Here is a 21,191-nt window from a genome sequence, read left to right on the forward strand (position 1 = left end):
GGACTCCCAGCCCATTCAGCTGACAAGCAGCCAAGGAATTGGATCCTGTCCTGCTCTGCCCAGCCTGGGGCTCAGCCCCAGTCCTGGAGCACAGTGGAAGGAGAAGGGACAAAGAGACTCCCTTTTGCCTCTTTTTCTACAAAGCCATGCTGCACACCATGTTGAAAGCAAAGAGAAGCTGCAATTGGTGGCACAGATGCTGATGGAAGCTTGGCCTACTTCTCCTTTAAAGTTTCTTGAAAAGAGTGAACATGACTGTAGAGAAGATTCTGGGAAAATCAAAACAACTTACAAGAAGTAAAAAGGAAAGAAATTGAAAGAAAAAAATCCAAGATATTTACATATATTAATTTGTTTATTTATATTCTCTTCTTTTCAATGTTGCACAACTTCTACATCACATTAATTCAAAATTAGTATTATTTTCATGATCTATGACTTAGGAACTTTTATACACTCAACAGTACCACTACCTACATATGCTCTACCTTCCTCCCTTCTTTGAAATTAATGCTGAAACACAAGAAACATGCACATGTAAGGTTTAAGAGTAAAGTTCTTTGGTCAGGTACACCTTCCACAGTAAAGAAATGTGTTCTGATATTATTTTACCCCTAGCAGTAGCAATAAAGGCCATCCATTTGACATTTTGCAGGAGTAATGAGACTGTATCTTAACTTAACATGGCAAAACTATCATTTTGACAGACTCAGCACCAAAAATCAATTCGTTTTACACTTGGGTTAATAAACACTGAAAGTAGTAAAACAGCAAGTGGTTTCTTTGCAGAGAACCTTTGCTCCAGTCTGACAGTGCTGGATTGGCAGGGAGGAGAGAGACAGACAGAGTGGTAGAATCACAATAACACTGCAGCACTTCAGCCACTGAACTCCACATATTAAATCCAGTGTTATTTAGTAGGATGGTGACTCTACAGAATGATCCAAAGTAGTAAAATTCCAAGTCTACTACAGGCATTGGATATTCACCAGCTGCACACAGAAAGCCTGTGCTTTCAACACTGGCACCCCAACCTACAAAAGTATCTCTCCTTCCCAACTTTGCCATGAAAAATTTCAAACACTTGAGTAAAGTAAAATGACATTCTTTAATGTTTTAAAACATTATCTATATTCCAAACAATTCAGATATTTCCTTTAGAGTTAGGAAGTCCTAACATATAGGATGAAATTATTAATGCTTTATGTTTAAAGTGTACTAAGCAGTGCAATGCCACAAACAGCCTTTGGCTCCATTTCTGTGGCATGGGGTGAAGGAAGGTGGCTGGACCATCCCACTAATGTGGCTCTGTGACAATGTCAGCCACATCAGTCCTTATGTGATGACAAGCATCATTCCTTTAAAAATTGCCTTGAGAAAGAAGAGTTGTATTAAAATTAGACTTCCATCTGAAGTATATGTAAATAAAAAACATTGGCTGACACAGTCAGCATGGCTCAGTTTGGAACATGAAGTCCTGTGTCACTCACTCCAGAGCAATGGCCTCTCACCTTCACATACCCATAAGCAGCACAATGACACAAATAATACTGCAAGCAATACCCTCCTCCTCTTGAGTTGGTATCTTTTAATTTTGCCTTCTGTGGGTACTCTGAAAGGCATGACTTGATAAACATTGCTCCAGAACTAATACTTCTGATTCATATTAAATAGACAAATACAATACAGTCACATTTAATTGACTTTTAGTTACAGTGCAATTAAAGTTAAACTGTTCTCCTTAATATATTTTTAAACTGCAAACTACACTAGAAAGACACAATAGTTTTATTAATTTCATGATTTTTTATCTGAAGTTGCCTGTGAACTTGCATGTAACAAAATCAATTACATTTTTCTGTCAAATTACCATTAACTGAAGATAGGGTACAGACTTTAAGTACTTGAGGACAAAGTCCACTGCCTCCAGGGCAGAGAAGTGACTACTACTACTTGAAAGAGGTAATCTCCAATTACCAACAGGCTGCTAAAATGTACCTAAGAATTAATCTGTTCCTATAAATTAACTCTGTGGGCTTTGGTCAATAATGGTACAATTTACCTGGCAAGTCTCTGTAATTCTTTCTTCTCAAAGAATTGAATTGAGGGCAGTATTTCAAATGGGTAAGTAGTCAAATTGCAAAGAGCTCCTGCTTGAAAATAATTTTGCAAGAATCCAGTTCCTCAAGTGATTTGAGGCTGTTTAACATGGGCAAAAATGTGCTACTTGATTCTGGACCAGCAGGAGCCAGTTGCTCCTCAGTACAGGCAAAATGTTGGCAGAATTTTCCAATCCTTTGCTTTTCTGGAAGTAGCAGCTTCTCATATTGGCTGAACTTAATGTTCTCAGAACACACCTAGAAATTATGTGGCAAACTGTATATCCTGCCATGATTAGCACTTCTTGAAGGCAACTTTCTCTTGCAAAGCTCAAAGCACGTTCCAATAAAAAAATTATTTAAAAAAATATTTCATAACTCATATTAATGAATAAAATATGTTAAAAATGTTTGGATGCTATACTCACTACCTAATACTCTGTGTACAAAAGCAGACATATAAAAACAGCATCTGACCTTGCTCAGGTGAAAAGAACTGAAAGTGGTTTCCTGGATCATGGTACTAAAGGCACCATGGTATTTAATCCCTTTCACAGTAAGCTTCAAGCCTAAAGAGCAGTTAGGCTGCCTCTGGTAGCTTTCACTAAAAAAGATCACCACAGAAACATCAAAATTCTAATGCTCAAAATTATTCTGATTTCCAGCCTATTTTTTTATCACAGCCTGTAAATTCTTTTGCAAACACTGCCTTAAATATTAGGAAAGCTTGCCTCTCTTGTCAGTTCTCACCCAGATATATACATTTCCTGTGTATGTTTGTGCACAGGCAAAGAAAGACAGCTGACAATCACTCTGAGTCCTTGGTATCCTGCCAAATGATCAGCTCACTGTACTGCCTACTCATCCTTCTTGAACATCAGCAAGCAAGACATTGTCTAATCTATTTCAAGACTGAAAAATAAAGGCAACAATTGTCCTTCCCAGTTACATGGATGACCATTACAACTGCCCCAAGAATCATGATTTTATATTTGTGTCTGCTAGCTCTAGAAAAGTGCAATGTATAGAGGGTGTATTCAAGTTACAGCAATTTTATTTCCCTCCATTTGAACAATATACATTTGAAAATTAAGTTATTAAATTACATTGGATCCAGCACACGTGGTTCCACTGTCTTGTAGATTTTGGTTAGAAAGACTTCCACCTTGTCATCACCCAAGTGACACATGTCCAAGATGCAGATAACATGTTTGCCATCGAGCTCCTTCGCTGCTTTTACAATTTCATCTAGAAGTTAAGAAAGGTGGTTTTAAAAGGTATTTGCTGTATACTCTGTACACAATAAAAAGGTGTACAGAATTGTTAATGTTCTCCATACAGTAATGTTCAACCTTCTTTCAGTGAAAAATTTTATTCATAAATTCCATCACTAGAAATGACAGAATCAGAATTAGATATGAGTTTGTAGTTTGGATATTAAAATACTGTTCTCAGAGGATGAGAACAGCTCCAGCAAAAACTGCCTTGAAAGTTCAGTATTACAGCAATTTACCAAAGGTGGTGAAGTAGAATTCTCATCTCTTTCACTGCAGAGGTGAACAATGTCTGATCTACACCAGAGATTTCTACAGAGGATTAACTCTTGCACTGACAGATAAATCAAGAAATTATAAATGAGTAACATCAGTGAAAGGCACCTCACCTGAAAGAGGAAACGTGTCACCAAGCCTCCCACTGCTGGTGGCCTTCTGCTGGCATGCAGAGATACAACTCATACAAGACAATAATGTATCATTCTGAATGTCTTCCAGTTGAAACAAGTGGGGATTGTCAGGGCAAAACAGTGGAAGAAAAGCAACATCTATTGCTATATCATGGTTTATACCTGTTGAAAAAAAGTATTTTATGTTAGCAGAAAACTTAATATTCAGTCCATCAGCAACTTTGTACACCACTTCTCTTTTAAACAAACCACTGAACTGATTTTTATTTACATTTTTTGCCCATTAGTTTATAATTAATGTCTAAAAATATGTTTCTACATAGGATTATACACAAGCACATTCAAATTGATATGATGTTATGAAATACTATGGTTTAAGGCTAACAATGCTGATAGCTCAGAAAACATTAAACCTTGGAAGCCATTTCATCCTCCTTTTAACTTTATCTGCAAATGCAGAGAAATTAACTTTACAACCAGTAAAGTGTGCAATACAGTTCTACTTTCATCTTCAATATTGTATTGTCAGTCACGGGATTCCAGTGACTTCAAATATTCTCTGCAAATGTCCCTTAGCAAACAATGAAAACCTTTAAATTATGGGAACTTAACATAAGCATTGTTAATCAAAGCAATTTCTTGTCCCCCTTTTGAAGGGAAAACAAAATCAAACTTAATAACCCTCAATAAAGCTAGCAAACAGATACATATCAACTTGCATATTTATATTTTAATAAATAAAAATCAATCAACTGGCACTTCGTGTTAACCAGAAGCAGCATGGAGCAGTTAATGAGTATGGCTAAAATATAGCCTTTCATTTTCTGCCATGGAAAGAAGGCACTTTAGGAGCAACAGTATGAAAAAATCAACTTAATGAGAATAATCCTGAAAAGAAGCATTTATAGTTGTCTTTTTAAGAACACTGACTTGTTTCTGATAAACACCTCTCCAGCAGAAAGTTAGCTGGCAAGTGCAATTTATTAATTTGCCTGATTGCATCAGGACCTATTCCTAACTGAAATAACCAATAGTTTAAGGACTACACACAATCTTCAAATAACACTCATAAGACTATCCCAAAAACTGAAATTATATGAAAAGTGTTACTACAAATAAGATATTCAGGCATTTCATTGAAAGGTATGTTTAATGAGAATAAAATTTACCTTTAATGGGGACTGTAACAAAAATCTAAAATATCATTTTTCAAACCTCAGGAAATACTCAGAATCAATTGATTCTTTTAGAGAAATCCATTCAGTTTCTGATGAACCTACACTGCTCTTGCTTAACCTTTTTCACAAGGCAAGCTACTTACCCAGAACTGTCACTTCATAATATCCAAGGCCAATAGCACTTTTAAATTCATTGATGTTTTTATCTGTTCTGGTTTCTATTGGCTGGTGCACTGCTGCATGAAGGTTGTACTGTTGCATAAGTAAGTCTTTGTGCACATAATCAAATTTACGTGGGATACTTTCTGGGAAAATTTTGCTGTGATGAAAATAATTCATTAACTTGTCTTTCACTTGTGCCCACAGGTCACTCTGCCAGGAACCACAAGTTCTTCCAAGCTCTTCAGTTTCAGCTATATTATTGACTCCTTCTTGATCTATTATAAGCACAGAAAACATTTAGTTGCTTATATAATTGTATCACTCCTCTGTTAAATAAGAAACAATTTTCATTAGAACATTTCAATTACGAACACATGGCAGAAATTAAAAGAGCTACAAGAAAACATGAGGTCTTATGCTATAAAGTGCTTCTGAGATACTAACCTAACTTAAAACTTCTATAAAGATATACTGAGAATTTATTGCCCATTATGGGAAACAATCCAATGCTGTCCTTTCAGCCATCTCTTAGAACCCAGCAGGGAACATTGAGTAGAATGACATTCATGATACATGCGGTTCCCCAGAGGCTGATGCAACCAGATGTACAGAGGAACTGTCTTAACAAAGGTTATAAGGATATCTTTGTTGCCTGGTTTGGACCTGAAGAAAAGTAGTCTTAAGCCTCCTAAGGTTAATATAACAACTATTAGCAACATACCTGTGCAATACTCCAAACTGTCTGACACAGCCTGTCCATTTTTATTTTGCACAGAATGTCCATGCTGATATTCATCTAAGCTATAAAAAGAAAATTATAGTGTGTATGTGTATATATATATTTATTTACCTTAAACCTAATTAACCTCAAACTCTATGCAGCAAAAGACAGACTTCTAGTGATAAATGATACGAGCTCGAGTGAATGAGCTGATTCCTCATTGTGAGAGTTGTACACAGCAGCTGGACACAACAAGTAAACACAATTTACTTGTGCTCAGTGAATCAGCTCAGCAGAGCTCAGGACTAGCCCTGGCTGATTCCTGGCTCTGGGAAACAGACGGGGAGGGTTTTACACTGGCAGCGGTGTCTGCTGCCCTCTACCGGCACCGGGCGGAAATACCACGTGTGACACGGCCAAACTCACAGGTGACCAACAGGGGACCGACAGGTGACCGACAGGTGACTCGATGGCAAAACCCGGTGCTCAGCATGCGGCTGCACTGCTCTGCCATCCCCTTCAGCACCCAGAAACACAGCATGGACGGAGCCATGCCACCACTCCGGAATCCAAAATGACAGAAATGCAAATCTCTATTTTCCTGTGAACATACTGTCCTGTTGTAATGATCAGTTTAATGAAGCAAACTACGTATTTGTTGACTGTCTTTTTTAATCATGAAGTTTTGAATTAATGGTAAGAAACTATTCTTTATCCATCTAATAAATTACCTAGGATATTAAGCAGGAGAAAAACAAGAGGCACTCTGCAAGCAACATGGTAAAATAAGCTCTTAGGCCCATGTATTCCTTTCTTCTTTGATCCATTCCTCTTATTAAAATAAAACCCACTGTGATGTCTGAAAAAACTTAGGGAAAGGACTATCTTGATTATCTTGCATCACAAACAACTACAACAGGTAAGACTTTGTTAAGGTACTGTTAAAATTCCAGACCATCAAAGTAGTTAATAATAACGACAAGATACAGACAGTAAAAAAGGAATCAAAGATGAACATGCTGTTTACAGCATATTGTATTGATAATTAATTTCATAAGGATTTGCAGGTTTTAAAAATATTTTTTCTATTTCATACTAGGGTGTATCTTGAAATTTTCATGGCAACATTTCCTAACAAATGGAAAATATCTAAAATAGTATCTAGTGAAAAGATAAAAGGCAATGCACTATGGGTTTTGAGTATGAAAGTGTATTTTAAGAAATACACTCCCATCATGGATTTATCACCACTGAAGCGACCTCCTTGTGATGTCCAAATCTAGGCACAAAACAATCCTCACTTAAGCAGTACAACCTGTGAAATTACTGCCCACAAAATTAATTTTCACTTTTGAGATTTGGACCTGTCAAACATAAAATGAAACCCCAGCACAGTGTTAAGGAAGGCTTGCTCAGAAACCAACATGTCAAGTTAGATACACAACAACTTCTCATTAAAGCAGAGGGTTAAACCACCAAGTCATACTGCTGACAAGTAGATATTGTGTAAAGTGGATATCATGGATTTTTTTTCTTTTAAAATTGTCTAGATTTGGAAGTGAATAGGCTCTGATTTAAAGCACGTAGAGCCTCAGGAAAATATGAAGAAAACTTGTCATGATTTTTCCCTACTTCTTTCACAGATCTGTAGCTGAGATAATTTCTACCTGCCCAACACATTATTCCTCCAGGCCTGCTTTGTGCTGGATGCGTGGACAGCCTGACCTGAGCTAGACTTGTAAGGGAAACTACTTGTCTTTAATACATCCAGGTGCTTCTTTGTGAGTGAACCACTATGTCTGCAATGCACATGAGGCCACCCAAATCCTTCCACGTACTGCAATATGCTCCTGCTGTTGTACACCAAAACACCCACAGCCCATTTTACCCATGCCAGCTTTAGGAGAACTTGTGCCCTGCCAGATTTGCTGTTTCCAGCCTGCACTCTGCAGACCCCCTTTTCACAGATGTCCACTTGAAAAAATCCTTTCTTCACTATTTTCAGATACATTGATACTCAATTTGTCAGTAATTTTATTTTAAAGTATTGTCATCAAAAATAACATCAATCAAAATCTATGGCAGATCAGTATTTTCAGAAACTATTGGGAAAGTAAGCACATTCCATGCTTCACACCTATTTTCTAAGCATTGGGACTAAATGTAATAAATGAAATTAAGAAAAAAATTAGTTATGACTCACAGCTATGCCCAAACAATGCAAGGAAGTGAAGTGCCTCAAAGCAATACAAGAAAACATCCCACTCACTGATAAAACTGGTAAAACTTTTCTTATAGATTGGCTTGAAATGAACTGTTCTGACACCATTGTGATAAACACATCTACCACAGCAAGTAACAGAGAGACCAAAAAGCCTTCTATGAGAACTTGACAAGTCTACACAAATTGATTTTTAGTATCTACTAATTTGTCCCTGACAAGTTCTGATTTATGTGAAAAAGGGTTGTGAGGGAAACATCACATGCTGTGAAACTTTCGGTCATACAAACCTCAAGATGAATTTCCCTAAATTATAGAGTCCCCATTCCCATGCTGTCACATCCACAGGAAAGAACAAATATAAAAGGGTCTATGTGACAAAAAAATACAGAAGTGAAACTACAAGGACAGAAGCATGCAAACAAGTTCATTTCATGCAGTATGGAGTGGGAGCATGTAGTGCAGCAATTCCATGGTAACACGCTAAATTTACGAATATTATAATTCTAAGAAAACTACTGAGCTTTTTTCACTTGCACATAAAAATAATCCTGTCTGAAATTCCTGATCTTTCCTCATTCACCATCACTTCATTCTCTACAAATTAAACTACTTTGGAGTATATTAAATGCTTAGAAGTACCATTATGTGGAAGATCTTTACTAGCAAGGATATAAATATCAACAATAATACTAAATTACCCATTTGCTTTGTTTCTGAAACCCTTAAAAATCAGGTAAGTTACCTCAGAAATGCAGGAACTGTAGCTGTCAATAAAAAACCTCAAAATAAGCTCTTACTGCTTAAAAACCCAAAAATGAAACTGCATGCTGAAAATAACATACAAAAAACTTGATGCAGAATAGTTTAAGTTAGAATATGTACTTTAAAACATAACTCTACTATTGGATTAAATGATCTTTGTGGGCCCCTTCCAACTCAGAATTTTCTCTGAAATATGTGAAGTTTGTTAAAACTACTGTTGTTATTTCATCAATATATTATAGTATTTCAGTGAGAGCTGACATTCTGCTACATCTAAGGAACAGAAATCAATGCAATTTTAAAGTATGTCAGCTAACTTTCTATTTTTCTTTGGCAATTTGGAGAATTCAGCACAATTCTATAGGTAGTTACAGAAATACATGAGTTACCTTTTAATTATATAGAGTGAAACAGCTTTCCATAATCCAACACAGACTTTCTCCTCCTTTAGCTGGGGTTCTAGCACTAATGGCATAGAGTGGACACACAGGTAGCGAGGAGAGTAGCAGATTGAGAAAAGCAGAGAACAAAGTAAACATGCCTTAACTTCTGGCTTCACCTATAAGAAACGGGGAGAAGACATTCTTCCCATCCTCCCCCCACCCTGGAAAAAGCGGAACATTTCTCAGCAAGCAAAAGAAAACAAGATTCCTTACAGTCAAGGAAAATCTCCTGATTTTCCTATGGATTTGTACCACAAGTCCCTGCAAAGTCCTGCACCACATGCAGAACCTAAAGCCAGGTGATGTTTTTAATGAACCAGCGGCAAAGTTAGGTAATAACTTCTCCTAGAAAATGCAGTTTCTACCAAAAGGACCAGGAAACAACACATGGGTGAAAAGGCTGTTAAAAATTAGCTTCCAGTAAATGTATTTCAAGAAAATAGGCATGCTTGTAGGGGAGTAACACTGGCAGAATGGTCAAAAACTTTGTTGCCCTATTCCTAGCACTGTAATTCTTGGGTTTAGGGGGGAAAAGGAAGAGATGCTAAAAGTAAACCAAAAAGGCAACTGAGCCATATATGTAGTCATGACATAAATTCCAGATCACTGCCAAAATACACAAACATCCTAAATTACTTTCGACACCAAGGAGTTCAAACATTCAAGTTGCTCATGTTCTGTCTGGAACAAGCGACAAGAATTTATGGCCCTTAAAATGCTCAAAGGAAAGTAGCTTCTAGCCCCTGGTTAACAAATAAAAGCACTCAGTTTTCTTAATAATTTCACTTTTGTAGTTATTTCAGTAGGTTCCAGACTTGACAGGACTCTGGGTTTGAAACTCCTATGTGGACTTCAGAAAAAGCCCACCTTCTCTGGATCCAAGCTGAGTTATGTAACAACTGAATGCTGGGGAGTGAAAGGAGCAGGGGAGTGGCTTCCCAGGGACAACTATACTTACACCTCTGTAGCATCAAGAAAAATGTACAGCTCAGCCACCACCAGAAAATCCATTAATTACCATGATGAACCTCTGTTATTATATATTCCCTTAGTAGAAGTAGTAGCAATAGAAGATGCTTAATAACATGCCCAAAATTATGTTTCAGATATATTTAGAGTGAGTGCAGATGAGTGAATAGAAAACATGAAACTCTACCCTGATCTGTTCTTTCATTTTGCTTCCTTAGAGACTCCCAATCTGTAAAACTTTTACTTGGAGTATTTTTGTTTGATCACTGCAATTATTCAACACAATTAATTTCACATGACTTACCCAAGTTTTCTCCTTACAGTCCGCGTAAAATAGGGGTGAGATGATGCAGGACTAACAGATGTACCTCCCCTTAAAGTAGGAAATTCACCATTACTTTTCAGTATCTATTTAAATGGAAATTCACAAAGCAAAGAACTTTGATGTTTTTCTTTCAGGCAGAACTAAACTAAGACACTCAAATGCTGGAAGTTTTCATATGGAAAAGAATCCACTAAATCTGCTATAACACTGCCAAGACAGAACTTCTATTTACCAAGGTTTTCATAATACTAAATCTTCATTCAATGCTAATTATATTTTATTTCATTTCCCCTCAAAATATACTAAACATCCACTCTCTTCACACATTATGACTTATGAATGTGAAAAGTAAAGAAGAAAAATATACCCTTTATAGTATGAGAAATCCACTGCAAAAAAATCAGATGTGACTGGCCTGACTTTTGAAACTTTCCATCTGTCAATGTGTACACCAGGCTCTCAATAGTGAGTGTGGCTGTACTAGATTTTACACAAGTTGCAACAAAGAGCAGTGTTATACAAGCAGTTACTTTACTCCTGAATTTAACACAGCTGTATCAGACAAATTAAAAGTTATTTTGAGCCCTCAGATTAGCACATGACCACCATCTACTTTCCTTTCTGACAGCAAGTTACAGCTACAGGCACTACCCCATTGCCCAGAAATCAAAAATAAGGTGTGTTTGAAATTAAGGAACAGGTATACCTGATTCTGCATTTTCAGCCAAGATGTCTGATTTCCTCACATCACTGTAACTGTTGTTTGTTCCATAGCTATGTCACTAACTACATTTGGTTCAAGTATTAACTACTTTTATCTCAAATCCGTGAGCTTAATAAGAAAACAGTATAAATATTAATCAGAAGAGAGCACTGCATACCTACTTTAATTAATCCTTCATTAGCATGAACAGTGTAACTGTCATCACCTGATGCCAGGAAAAGTACATAATTACATTTCAAAGATTAAACTATATATGCTTTTAAAGCTCTCTTATTATTTTCTACAGGCTGGGCTCTGGCTTAATTTCTGAAAACAGTTTTTAGAAGATCCACCACATATTAATGAAGAGAGCTTACTGTTCTGCATCTCTTCTGAATCTGCGTGCTGTCTTTCGCTTGACTGAACTCCTTTTTGACAGCGGAGTTTGGTGCTGATGTTCCCCAGGAGTGCAGGGTGGCCCCAGAAAAGACTTAACTTCTTCATGTTTTCCCTTGTCAACACAGTCTTCTTTGGACACAGAAGAACTTCCATCAGACTGAGAGGTATCTTTCTGCAACAACAGTTAATTGTTTAAGAATTTCAATGCACTTAAAGCTACTTCTTCCAACTCAAAAACTTGCAAATTTCTGACAGCCACCTTACATCTAGCAGAAATTATATTCTAATCATATTAAAAAGGTAAATTCTGTCTAGAAGGCGACAAGTGAGCATGTTGCAGCAGTTGCCTCTCCCACACTCCAATTTACACGAGGTGATCAAACTAGTAACTTTGAAACAGTTACAAGTTTTACAGAGGACTGCCCAAACACTTTCAGAGAAGCACTGAATCATCACTTCTTAAAATTTTGCTCTCAAAAATCAGATTAAGAAACAATGTAATGAGATTCTGAACTCGTATGTAAAATTCTCCATTCTAACGACAATCAGAGATGCTTTGGCATTAACTGTCACACACCATACCTGGACCAGGTCCCCTCCTGGGGCTTCTTCAGCCGCATCGCTACAGCTGATGTATCTTATAGCACTAATTATTCCCTGAACAGCAATTCGCTTGTGTTCTCTGTAGTGCAGGTCTTCAATCTCTTTCCCTATTTCACCTATGGGTTTCAAAACTGATTCAACTGCAAAAAAGAAATTTCCAGAATCAAGTTTCAGAGTCATAGTCTCTGAACACAAGACTAAAGAGAAGATTTACTAAATATTAAATTGATTTAAACTTATGCTTTTAAAGAATTCTAAACTTTTTTATTATCCACATCACATGGAAAAAAATTAAAACAATAAATCTTTTTTGTGCATAAGCACAAATCTTTTTTGTGCATAAGTTAGTATGCATTGTCAGACACCATAATTTCTGTTTCAGGTGAAATTTCCAGTACAATGTAGCCTTCAGAATAACTATTTTTAATTTTGATGTAGCAGAATATTCAGAGTAAAACTTCTGGGTATATGTGTAGTTCACCACAGCTTCTACAATTCTCCTGCAGCTAGCAGTGCAATATTTTCTGTGAGGTGAGGATTTAGCCTATGAAACACTTAGTCACAAAAGGAAGTTTTCTTGGAGTAAGACTGACTGGAAAAGGCCACAAATCTAAAGATATTTCATATGCGATACCTTCATTGTTTTTACAGTATTTCAAAAAGCTATCAGGAGGTCGTGGAAAAGGGTAATAGCCACCAATGACAGTTTTCTTTATTTGATCAGTTTCACTTTGAGATTCCATCCACTGAATGAAGTTTTTCACTTTGGCATCCTTGGTGTATGGCTGGCCCTTGTGCCACCCTTTTAAGACAAAAATAATCAGGTATCAAAATCAAAGCAGGCAACTGACATTTGTTCTCATTTTGAAACTCCCCTGAACACTACCTAGAAAAAACAAATTAAGAAAATCTTGAGAGTACAAAAGATGTCTTTTGTCAAGAGTGTTTTACAAAATGAGTACCTTGAATTCCTTGACTACACTTGCATTTGACACTGAATGTCAGACAAACACTAAATAACAGAAAAAACCAAAACAACTAGCAAAAAAGCTCCTAGAATAGGAAAGCTGCAAGTGTTTTTTAATATTTTAAGTGGTAACCACAATTGCTACCCTATCAAAATATGAACAGCCTGAAAGAATTAGTAAACATGTGTCTTAACCTAGAAATACTTTTTATAGATAAATCCATTTTAATGCCTTACAAGAATGCCATTTGCCTTCTTGTCTTCTGCAGTGATGTTTCCTTATTACCTCATAGTCTGTACTAATTTACTGTGCTGTAAAATGAAAACACCCTTTCCAAAGAAACAACATGGGAACTACATAAAACTAGAAGTAGTTTAAGTTACCTTTAATGAATATTTGACTTTCATTTGAAGTTGTAAGGTAAACTGTCCTGGAAGGATTCTCAGTCATCACTCTCATCTGTGTGCACACCAAGTATGTCACTGGTGAAAAAAAAATTCATTTTTTTTTCCTGAATTCATTGATTTTAGAACAGCAAGATTGACGCACACTGGATTGATTTTATTAAGTCGTCTAAACAAGGCAATTTAGTTCTTGACCCTACAAATGTTTCACACAGGTTTTGAGTCTCCATTATAAATTACCATATGGACATGCAATTAAATTTTGAATTTAATTTCAGCATAGATATTACAACTGAAACATGAGATACTTCATCAGGTAGGATATCATTGAAACAAATAGTACAAATATTGGTACTAGATAGCTGTGTTTCTTAAGGATAAAAAGTATAAAATCATGAGAAATTATGGCATGCCACTGCAAAACTTCTAAACGGAGCTCAAACTTACTCTTTTGTTAGTATCTCAGTTAAACACTGGAATGTCATTCCTTCCCACTTCCCCAGAACACTCAAGATGAATGCAGCCATAATCTAAGCACGATTGTGCAGCTGGTGCTGCATCAAATGATAAAAAAATACATATCAACACCAACCAGTGTTATAAAAAGAATGAGTGCTTGGAGGAGAAGAGAAAGAAGGCAAGAAGAAATATTTAAAGCTCTTTTAAAATCCTTCATTAAGGATTCCCTAGTTTAAAATTTATTAGTCTTAGCTGATGTGTGATAACTAACACATCTGGGTGATGATTGCTGTTTGGGCAAAAAACACTGTTTCAAAGAAATGAAGTTTTTCCACTTTCACCTCTCTCTTCATTCAATCCTCTTAAATTATTCCTGTCTATAAAAAAAGCAGAAATTTACAGGTCAAGAGGAGCAAGAGATTTGACCAGCTGCTGCCTTTAATTGCCTCTGATGCAAGAGATGTTGCCCAGGTTCTTCATCACAAAAACATCTGAAATGAAGGAGATCAGAGCAGCCCCAGGCCCACCTGCCCATCTAATTGTTTATGCTAACAGACAGGCTGCAATTTGTAAGGGTTTCAAATATTTAAGCTATTTTTCATTCTTAAATTTTAATTTCTGATCCACTATCTTCTGCTCCAGGAGATAAATCGCAGCATTTTTTATTCAGTGGCAACTAATCTCATAATTAGAAATTCACAATGAACTAGAAAAACATTAAGAATAATTATTAGTATTATAGAGAGATGAATACTTGGATGAATACGCTCAAACACATCTGGCTGAGAAGTTGCAAACAATTCCAGTATGAACGGTTGGTCTGAGGTCCCATCAATGGCATGTGCCCAACGATACAGCCAGAAGTCTTCACTGTGTTCTAAATAAACAAATATTAAGAAAAATGTATAAGCATTTACTTAGAAATTTAGAAATTATTTGATAAGTTCTGAAAGTCATATTTATAGAAAAACCTCTTTTTCTGGCTCGCTCAGCCCTTCCTACAAATGTCACAAGACCAATAACATCACAGGAATGATTGTGCGGTAAGTCATCCAGCTCTGACCTAAAAGCAAAATAGAAGAAAGCTGGGTAAGCTTTCTCAGAAACTCTGCAAAAAGCATTTCCAATTAACATTCACTGTAAGGTAGTGTAATTTAAATTCCAGCTTGATAACCAACAAAATTCTATTTTACCTTGTGATAAACCTATATTTAACTTCAGGTAATCCCCACTCTGGTTTAACCATTTCTTCTGGAATAATACTTATTTCAGTAGGAGGATCCCGAACATTAAGGCAAATTTCTGACAAAGAAAAAAAAGTAACATTTATGGCATGAATACAAATTATCATCATCATCATCAACAACATTGTTATAATAATAATAATAATAACAACAACAACAACAACAACAACAACAAAAGTATCAACAACCCATAAAGATTTACTGGGGTAAAGTTTCTTAAATATTCTGACTTTGTGAAATCATTCATCAATTTCTCTGAGTTCAGGTTTTCATCAAAATAAAATAAGAATTCAGGTACAACAAAGTAATTTTATCACCTGAGTAATGTTAAACTCTCCAACTGCCTACAAGAGCCAACTAGTACAATCCAGGCAGTATTTTAACAGGAACTAATCCAACCATTCTGATTAGATACAAAGTACTTTCTACACTAGCTTTGTTGTCAAATGCCAGTGAGGTCTGAAACTGATGTGCAGACAATGAAGTAAAACAGAACTTGTGCATGAGAATTTCCATATTTGATGCTATTTCAATAGGATAGAAATACACCATGGCCATGGAGGAAAACAAAAGGTCTTCCCATGCCTATTCTATAGCACCTGAACATTTTAATTTATTTCTCAGATTGTTTAGATGCTAAATTACAAACATGGTGGAGCACTCGGGCAAGCAAGGTGTTCTTCAACCAGATTAAAAAATACAGGAATAGTGGCTTCAGCTTCTAGAGTACACAAGGCAGTACTCTGTAGTCTCATAACAGGACAAATCTTGCTGGTATATAAAAGACAGATTCTGATTAAGTTTCTTGGGTTTGAGTGAGGGATTATTAAAAAAATGCACCCAGGGAAGAAATTAAGTAGATATAAATACTATATACAACTGTTTATGTAATAATATCTGGTGCCTCACCCTGGCAGTGCAACATTTGGAAGGTGTCCTACTTCAAGTCAGACCCTCTACTTAGGAATACTCTCTAGGCTTCTGCTTTCTAGAAATGCATTCAGAGAACTATGGTGGTTTTGCATATGGTCTTTTAGGACAGTATTGCCAAGAAATTTCCTGAAACAAAACTTTCCCATGCATCAAAAATTTCTCAATTGTTCCATTATTTTGAGATTAAATGAATGATGATTTTGAGATTAAATGAAAGTCATACACTCAGGTCCGGATTACACAAAGGCTGTCATCAGTGCCACACAAATCCACTGATGTGTGAAACTGAAATATGCACACTGCCTGGCAGGGGAATTCAAGGCATTGGTACTAAGTTCCAAAGGTTTTAGGCTGTGAAATGGCACCTCTCAGCAAGTCCAACAATGCTGCAACTGCAAACAGGGGCCAGCAATGCAGAGCTCACTGCATAGCAGTCTAGGGATGTGCCTGAAGCACAGCACCTTGCAGAACTCTCCATTTGGAAACCTTTTAATACTGGGGAATTGATAACTCTCCAGGTACACTGTACAATATTTGCAGGTGAGTGCTTCAAAGGTCATACTGGAAAGTTGGGATTTGATGGCATTACAAATTTAAAATAAATGAAGGAAAAAGTAATTGTTACTTTTGTGACTTAGTGTAATTGAAACCTGAAATATTGGTCCACATTGGGCATATACAGAGATACTTAGTGAGGTAATAATTTCACTTCATCTGAACAAAAAAAAAAGAAAAAAAACCCCTCATGCAATGGAAGTTGCACAAAATCCATCTTACAAATGCTCTAGAATTTTTTCTGGATATTCTGTTTTCTTGTGACTCTGTTCTTATATGACATATGGTCATACCCTCCATCCATGCATCATGTGATTATGTGAATTCATATTAAGAAAAAATTCTCAGCTTTGTGCAAAGAACTGAGATCCTGTACATACTTTTCTATGAACCAAAGATTTACAGTTTCTGCAGTTTATCTGTGCACCATGGTGCTCTCCAATGGAGTGACTTCTAGTTCTTGCATTACAGAGCAATTACCCTTTACAGCCCAGTGGCTGAGTTGGCCATTTTGACCTCTTTGTTACCATTCCTACCCCAATAATGCTTGTAAGAAATCAGGAGTGCAGAGTAAATAAGGCCATGAAAATGCAGAGATATTGGCCCATAGAGAAAGTCACCTCACATGGCATATTCTACTCTGTCCTCTTTGCATAGAAAGGTTTTGTGGCAATTATAATTGTTTTCAGGGTTGGCTTGTAGTTGTCATCACCTTCCCACACAAATTTCCATTCCTAGCTAAATGTTTCTATCTCCTGCCGAGCCATCACAAATACTTCAGACATTGAGATCTGGTTTAAATGCAAATATTTATCAGTCAGGGAAGATACTGCTTCTGGCAGTGAAAACATTGCTTCTTTTTGTGCACTGTAGCTAACTTTTTGTGCACTGTTTCCTAACTTCATTAGGAAACTGTCATTGTCAATAAGTGATACATACATCACCCTTCACCAACATGCATATTGTTCCAAGTTATTTGAATTTTCAGAATGTTGGCTGTCATTTTGTTCTAAGTATAAAAGCACAAAATGGGAAAGAGCTCATACAGAGTGAAGGAAGAGAGAAAACAACCCCAAAGTTGATCAAATCCAGTTTGAAAAGGCCATTACTGTTATATTGCAGGACTTGTATTTTTGTAGTATAGCTCCTTTGAGTATCTGCCACACTAAACAACTGGCAAGTAAGACAATGCTTTTTTACAGCCAAGGAATATTCTTCATACACACTCCCACAGTGATGCTCTTTCAGCACACAGAAGTCATCAATGCAACTTTTTATTCTGTGGAGCTGTGCAGATACTCTGGGCCTTGACAGCATAAAATCTAAAGTCAGATGAGGTGATAATGTCCTTCAATGACCTGGAAAAAGATGTGTGCAGTATACAAGTGATATGTGTGTTATTAAGCAGGAAGTAGAATCAGATTAAAAATCATTACTAGAGGCCTATCTTTATAATCTCCGTTCCTGATATCAGGGATTCTTTCTTTATTTTTTTATTTCTTAAATAAAGGGTTTAACTAATTGTGGCAGTAAACTCTGTAGACATGATTCAAAATAAACAGGGAAGAGCAAGAACCTGGATGCTCAGACACCTTTCAGAAGTACTAATTAAGGATTTATACTTTATCAATAAGTCTCAGCAATGGATCACTTTCTATTTTATTTCTATGGAGAACTACTTTGTACAACTGTATTTTATAGACTCAGAATAGGTTTCTGCAATACTTAACCAATTGTAGCAAATCTCTTCATCTGTGAATCCCCTGGGGTGGGGTGTGTTTTAAATGGGTAACTGGATTTGATGGCATACTTGGCAAGGAGCAGCACTGTGCCAACCTTCATACTGTGATACCATTCAGGACACAGAGAATTCCACAAAACCATTGACATCATGCCTGAGCCATCAGCAACTTCAAAGTAAGCCTGAAGAAAAAAAGAGACAATCTACAGTCATCTTATTTATTATCATTCTGCTAGGTATTTATTTGGGATAATGCACAAGTACTTGACTCATAAATGATTTCTCTGTTACAAATGGATATAGAAGATGTTCCACAACTTGTACTGAATACTAGAGTGGAAAGAATCCCCAGTTTTTAACCTGGGCAAATGCTGAATCAGAAACTGAGCAGATAACTAAGCAGATAAATACTAGAGTGGAGAAAATCCCCAATTTTTAACCTGGGCAAATGCTGAATCTGAAACTGAGCAGATGACTAAGCAGTTAAAAATATTTTTAAATTAACCCACCACACCTCCAGTCTCCTTTTCCAAGAAGTTCAACACAAAAATATCACAAGTTAAATGTATTAGAAAAATCATTAAGAATTTTGCAGTAAAATAATCTGTCTATCTGAAAGTCAACAGATGACAGAATCAGGGCCTAGAAATAATTTAAATATAGTGCCTCTTTTTTTTTTTGACAGGACATACTAAGTCCAATTTTCAAAAGCATAGAGACCAGAAATGTTTAGGCTGTTAAACTACTAACACCTCAGAGTATCCTTTTCTTCACAAAAAGCTCAAATGAACTACAGTAACTGAAATTCATCCACTAAAGTTTGTAAATATATGATCATAAAATTCAGCATTTCCTGCTCTAGAGAGCTCAACATTTTTGTAAAGGCAACATTTTCCATATAAAATAGCTACGAAATAACTTTATGTGCTTACTATATGGGAAAAATTATTTTCAAATATCCTACTGCAATCTGAGTGTTAACCTATGCATTTATCCCTCTTTACCTGATAAGGCATATCCATTTTTTTCTCTGGTTTTCCATAGTACTTTAGTCTAGATTTGTGCAGGATTCTCACAAGAAGTGGATGGAAATGCACTCTGCTTCTCCATGTCATTTCCAGATGACCAAGATTAGTCAGTTTGGAGACTAAAGTTAAGGGGAGGGGAAAAGAAAAAAACCAAAAAAGAGCATTCATGATTGAACATCTAAGTTTTCAGGAGTAAAGTGGTAAGATGTTACATGTATTTTATTAATGTTTTTAACATTTAACAAGACTCATCTGCTGATATCATTCACCAATAAAACTCTGTTATGAACTATCTGCACACAGTATAGTTTTGCTCTTTTTATTAATTGAGACACATTTTAAATGACACAGAAGAGCTGTCAGATGAGCAGAAGGGCTATTACAAAAACCACAGGTGTCAGCCTGCAAGGGCATCACACTCATGCAGAAGTGCTGTTATACCTCTCTCCTCACCAGGCTTCATGGAATGGCCTGAGTCCCTCAACACTGACCACATTTTGGGTGGCTGCTTCAAAATGTGAGCATCCTGCCCCACAGACCAGACACAAGACTACTACTGCACCTAGTGTTTTTGACACCTCAGGAGACTGGGCACAAACACCACAGCTACATATTTCAGTCAATGATTGCAGAGTTTAAAAAACTCTCTCAAAGCAACAAAGAATCACAGAAGGGGTTGGGTTCCAAGGTTCTCGTTCTAATATTCTGCCATACGCTGTACCACACCAGGTTGCTCAGAGCCCCATCCAAGCTAGTCTTAAACGCTTCCAGGGGTGAAGTATCCACAAGTTGACAACTCTGGGATACCTGTGCCAGTGCCTCACCATCTTCCCAGGGAAGAGGTTTTTCCCACAGGAGCAGGTGAACTGTGACACAGGTGGCACATTCCTAGTGAGACCAAACACAGCTGGAGGATATCAGGAAGCTCAGCCCAGCTGCACAAGCAATCACAGAATCAACCAGGTTGGAAAACACCCCTAAAATCATCGAGTCCAACCTATGACCAAACACCACCTTGTTAGCCAGGCCATGGCAACAAGTGCCACATCCAGCCTTGCCTTCAACACCTCTAGGGACGGTAACTCCATCACCTCCCTGGGCAGACTGTTCAAATGTTTAATTACCCTTTCTGTGAACAATTCTTCCTTATGTGCAAGCTAAACTTTCGCTTAAGACTATGCGCCCTTGCACTGCCGCTGGTTGCCTGGAAAAAGAGCCCGAGCACAGCTGGCTGCACCCTGCAGTCAGATGACTGTAGAGAGCGAAAAGACCCCCTCAGCTCCCTCATGGGACTTGTGCTCCCGATCCTTCCCCAGCTCCACCGCACCACAAACACGGCACCGCCCCCTCCCTCAGGGCGCCCCGCAGCGCCTCAGGGCGTCCCTGCCGCACCCCTACAGCCGCCTCCTCCGCGCTTACCGTCCACATCCACCTGCACCGGAGGCCTGTCCGGTACCCACACGTCTCCATAAGGATCCTCGTTGTTCCAGAGCGGCAGGTAGTGCCTATTGTCCCCGCGGAGGGGCTGGAGCGGGCGGTACCCGTCGGGCGGGGTGCCCGCGGCGGCGGTGCCGGTGCCCCCCTCCC

The 21,191-nt window shown here is 37.4% G+C and overlaps 1 protein-coding gene across 1 annotated transcript in view; it reads right to left on the reverse strand.

Annotated features, from left to right (window-relative positions):
- Positions 1 to 332: 332 nt before the first annotated feature.
- Positions 333 to 21,191, reverse strand: part of RADX (RPA1 related single stranded DNA binding protein, X-linked) — a 24,634-nt gene continuing 3,775 nt past the window's right edge. The window contains exons 2-16 of the mRNA XM_005419898.2: positions 21,024 to 21,186; positions 19,581 to 19,723; positions 18,566 to 18,758; positions 15,297 to 15,405; positions 15,075 to 15,166; positions 14,858 to 14,980; positions 13,624 to 13,722; positions 12,907 to 13,074; positions 12,252 to 12,412; positions 11,648 to 11,841; positions 10,547 to 10,615; positions 5,845 to 5,924; positions 5,105 to 5,398; positions 3,763 to 3,945; positions 333 to 3,347 (exon numbers count right to left, since the gene is read on the reverse strand). Coding sequence (XP_005419955.1) covers positions 3,202 to 3,347; positions 3,763 to 3,945; positions 5,105 to 5,398; positions 5,845 to 5,924; positions 10,547 to 10,615; positions 11,648 to 11,841; positions 12,252 to 12,412; positions 12,907 to 13,074; positions 13,624 to 13,722; positions 14,858 to 14,980; positions 15,075 to 15,166; positions 15,297 to 15,405; positions 18,566 to 18,758; positions 19,581 to 19,723; positions 21,024 to 21,186 — 2,217 coding nt within the window. The 3' untranslated portion in view covers positions 333 to 3,201. The remainder of the gene's footprint in view (positions 3,348 to 3,762; positions 3,946 to 5,104; positions 5,399 to 5,844; positions 5,925 to 10,546; positions 10,616 to 11,647; positions 11,842 to 12,251; positions 12,413 to 12,906; positions 13,075 to 13,623; positions 13,723 to 14,857; positions 14,981 to 15,074; positions 15,167 to 15,296; positions 15,406 to 18,565; positions 18,759 to 19,580; positions 19,724 to 21,023; positions 21,187 to 21,191) is intronic.

This window comes from Geospiza fortis, unplaced genomic scaffold (genome assembly GCF_000277835.1).
Source record: "Geospiza fortis unplaced genomic scaffold, GeoFor_1.0 scaffold157, whole genome shotgun sequence".
NCBI lineage: Eukaryota > Metazoa > Chordata > Aves > Passeriformes > Thraupidae > Geospiza > Geospiza fortis.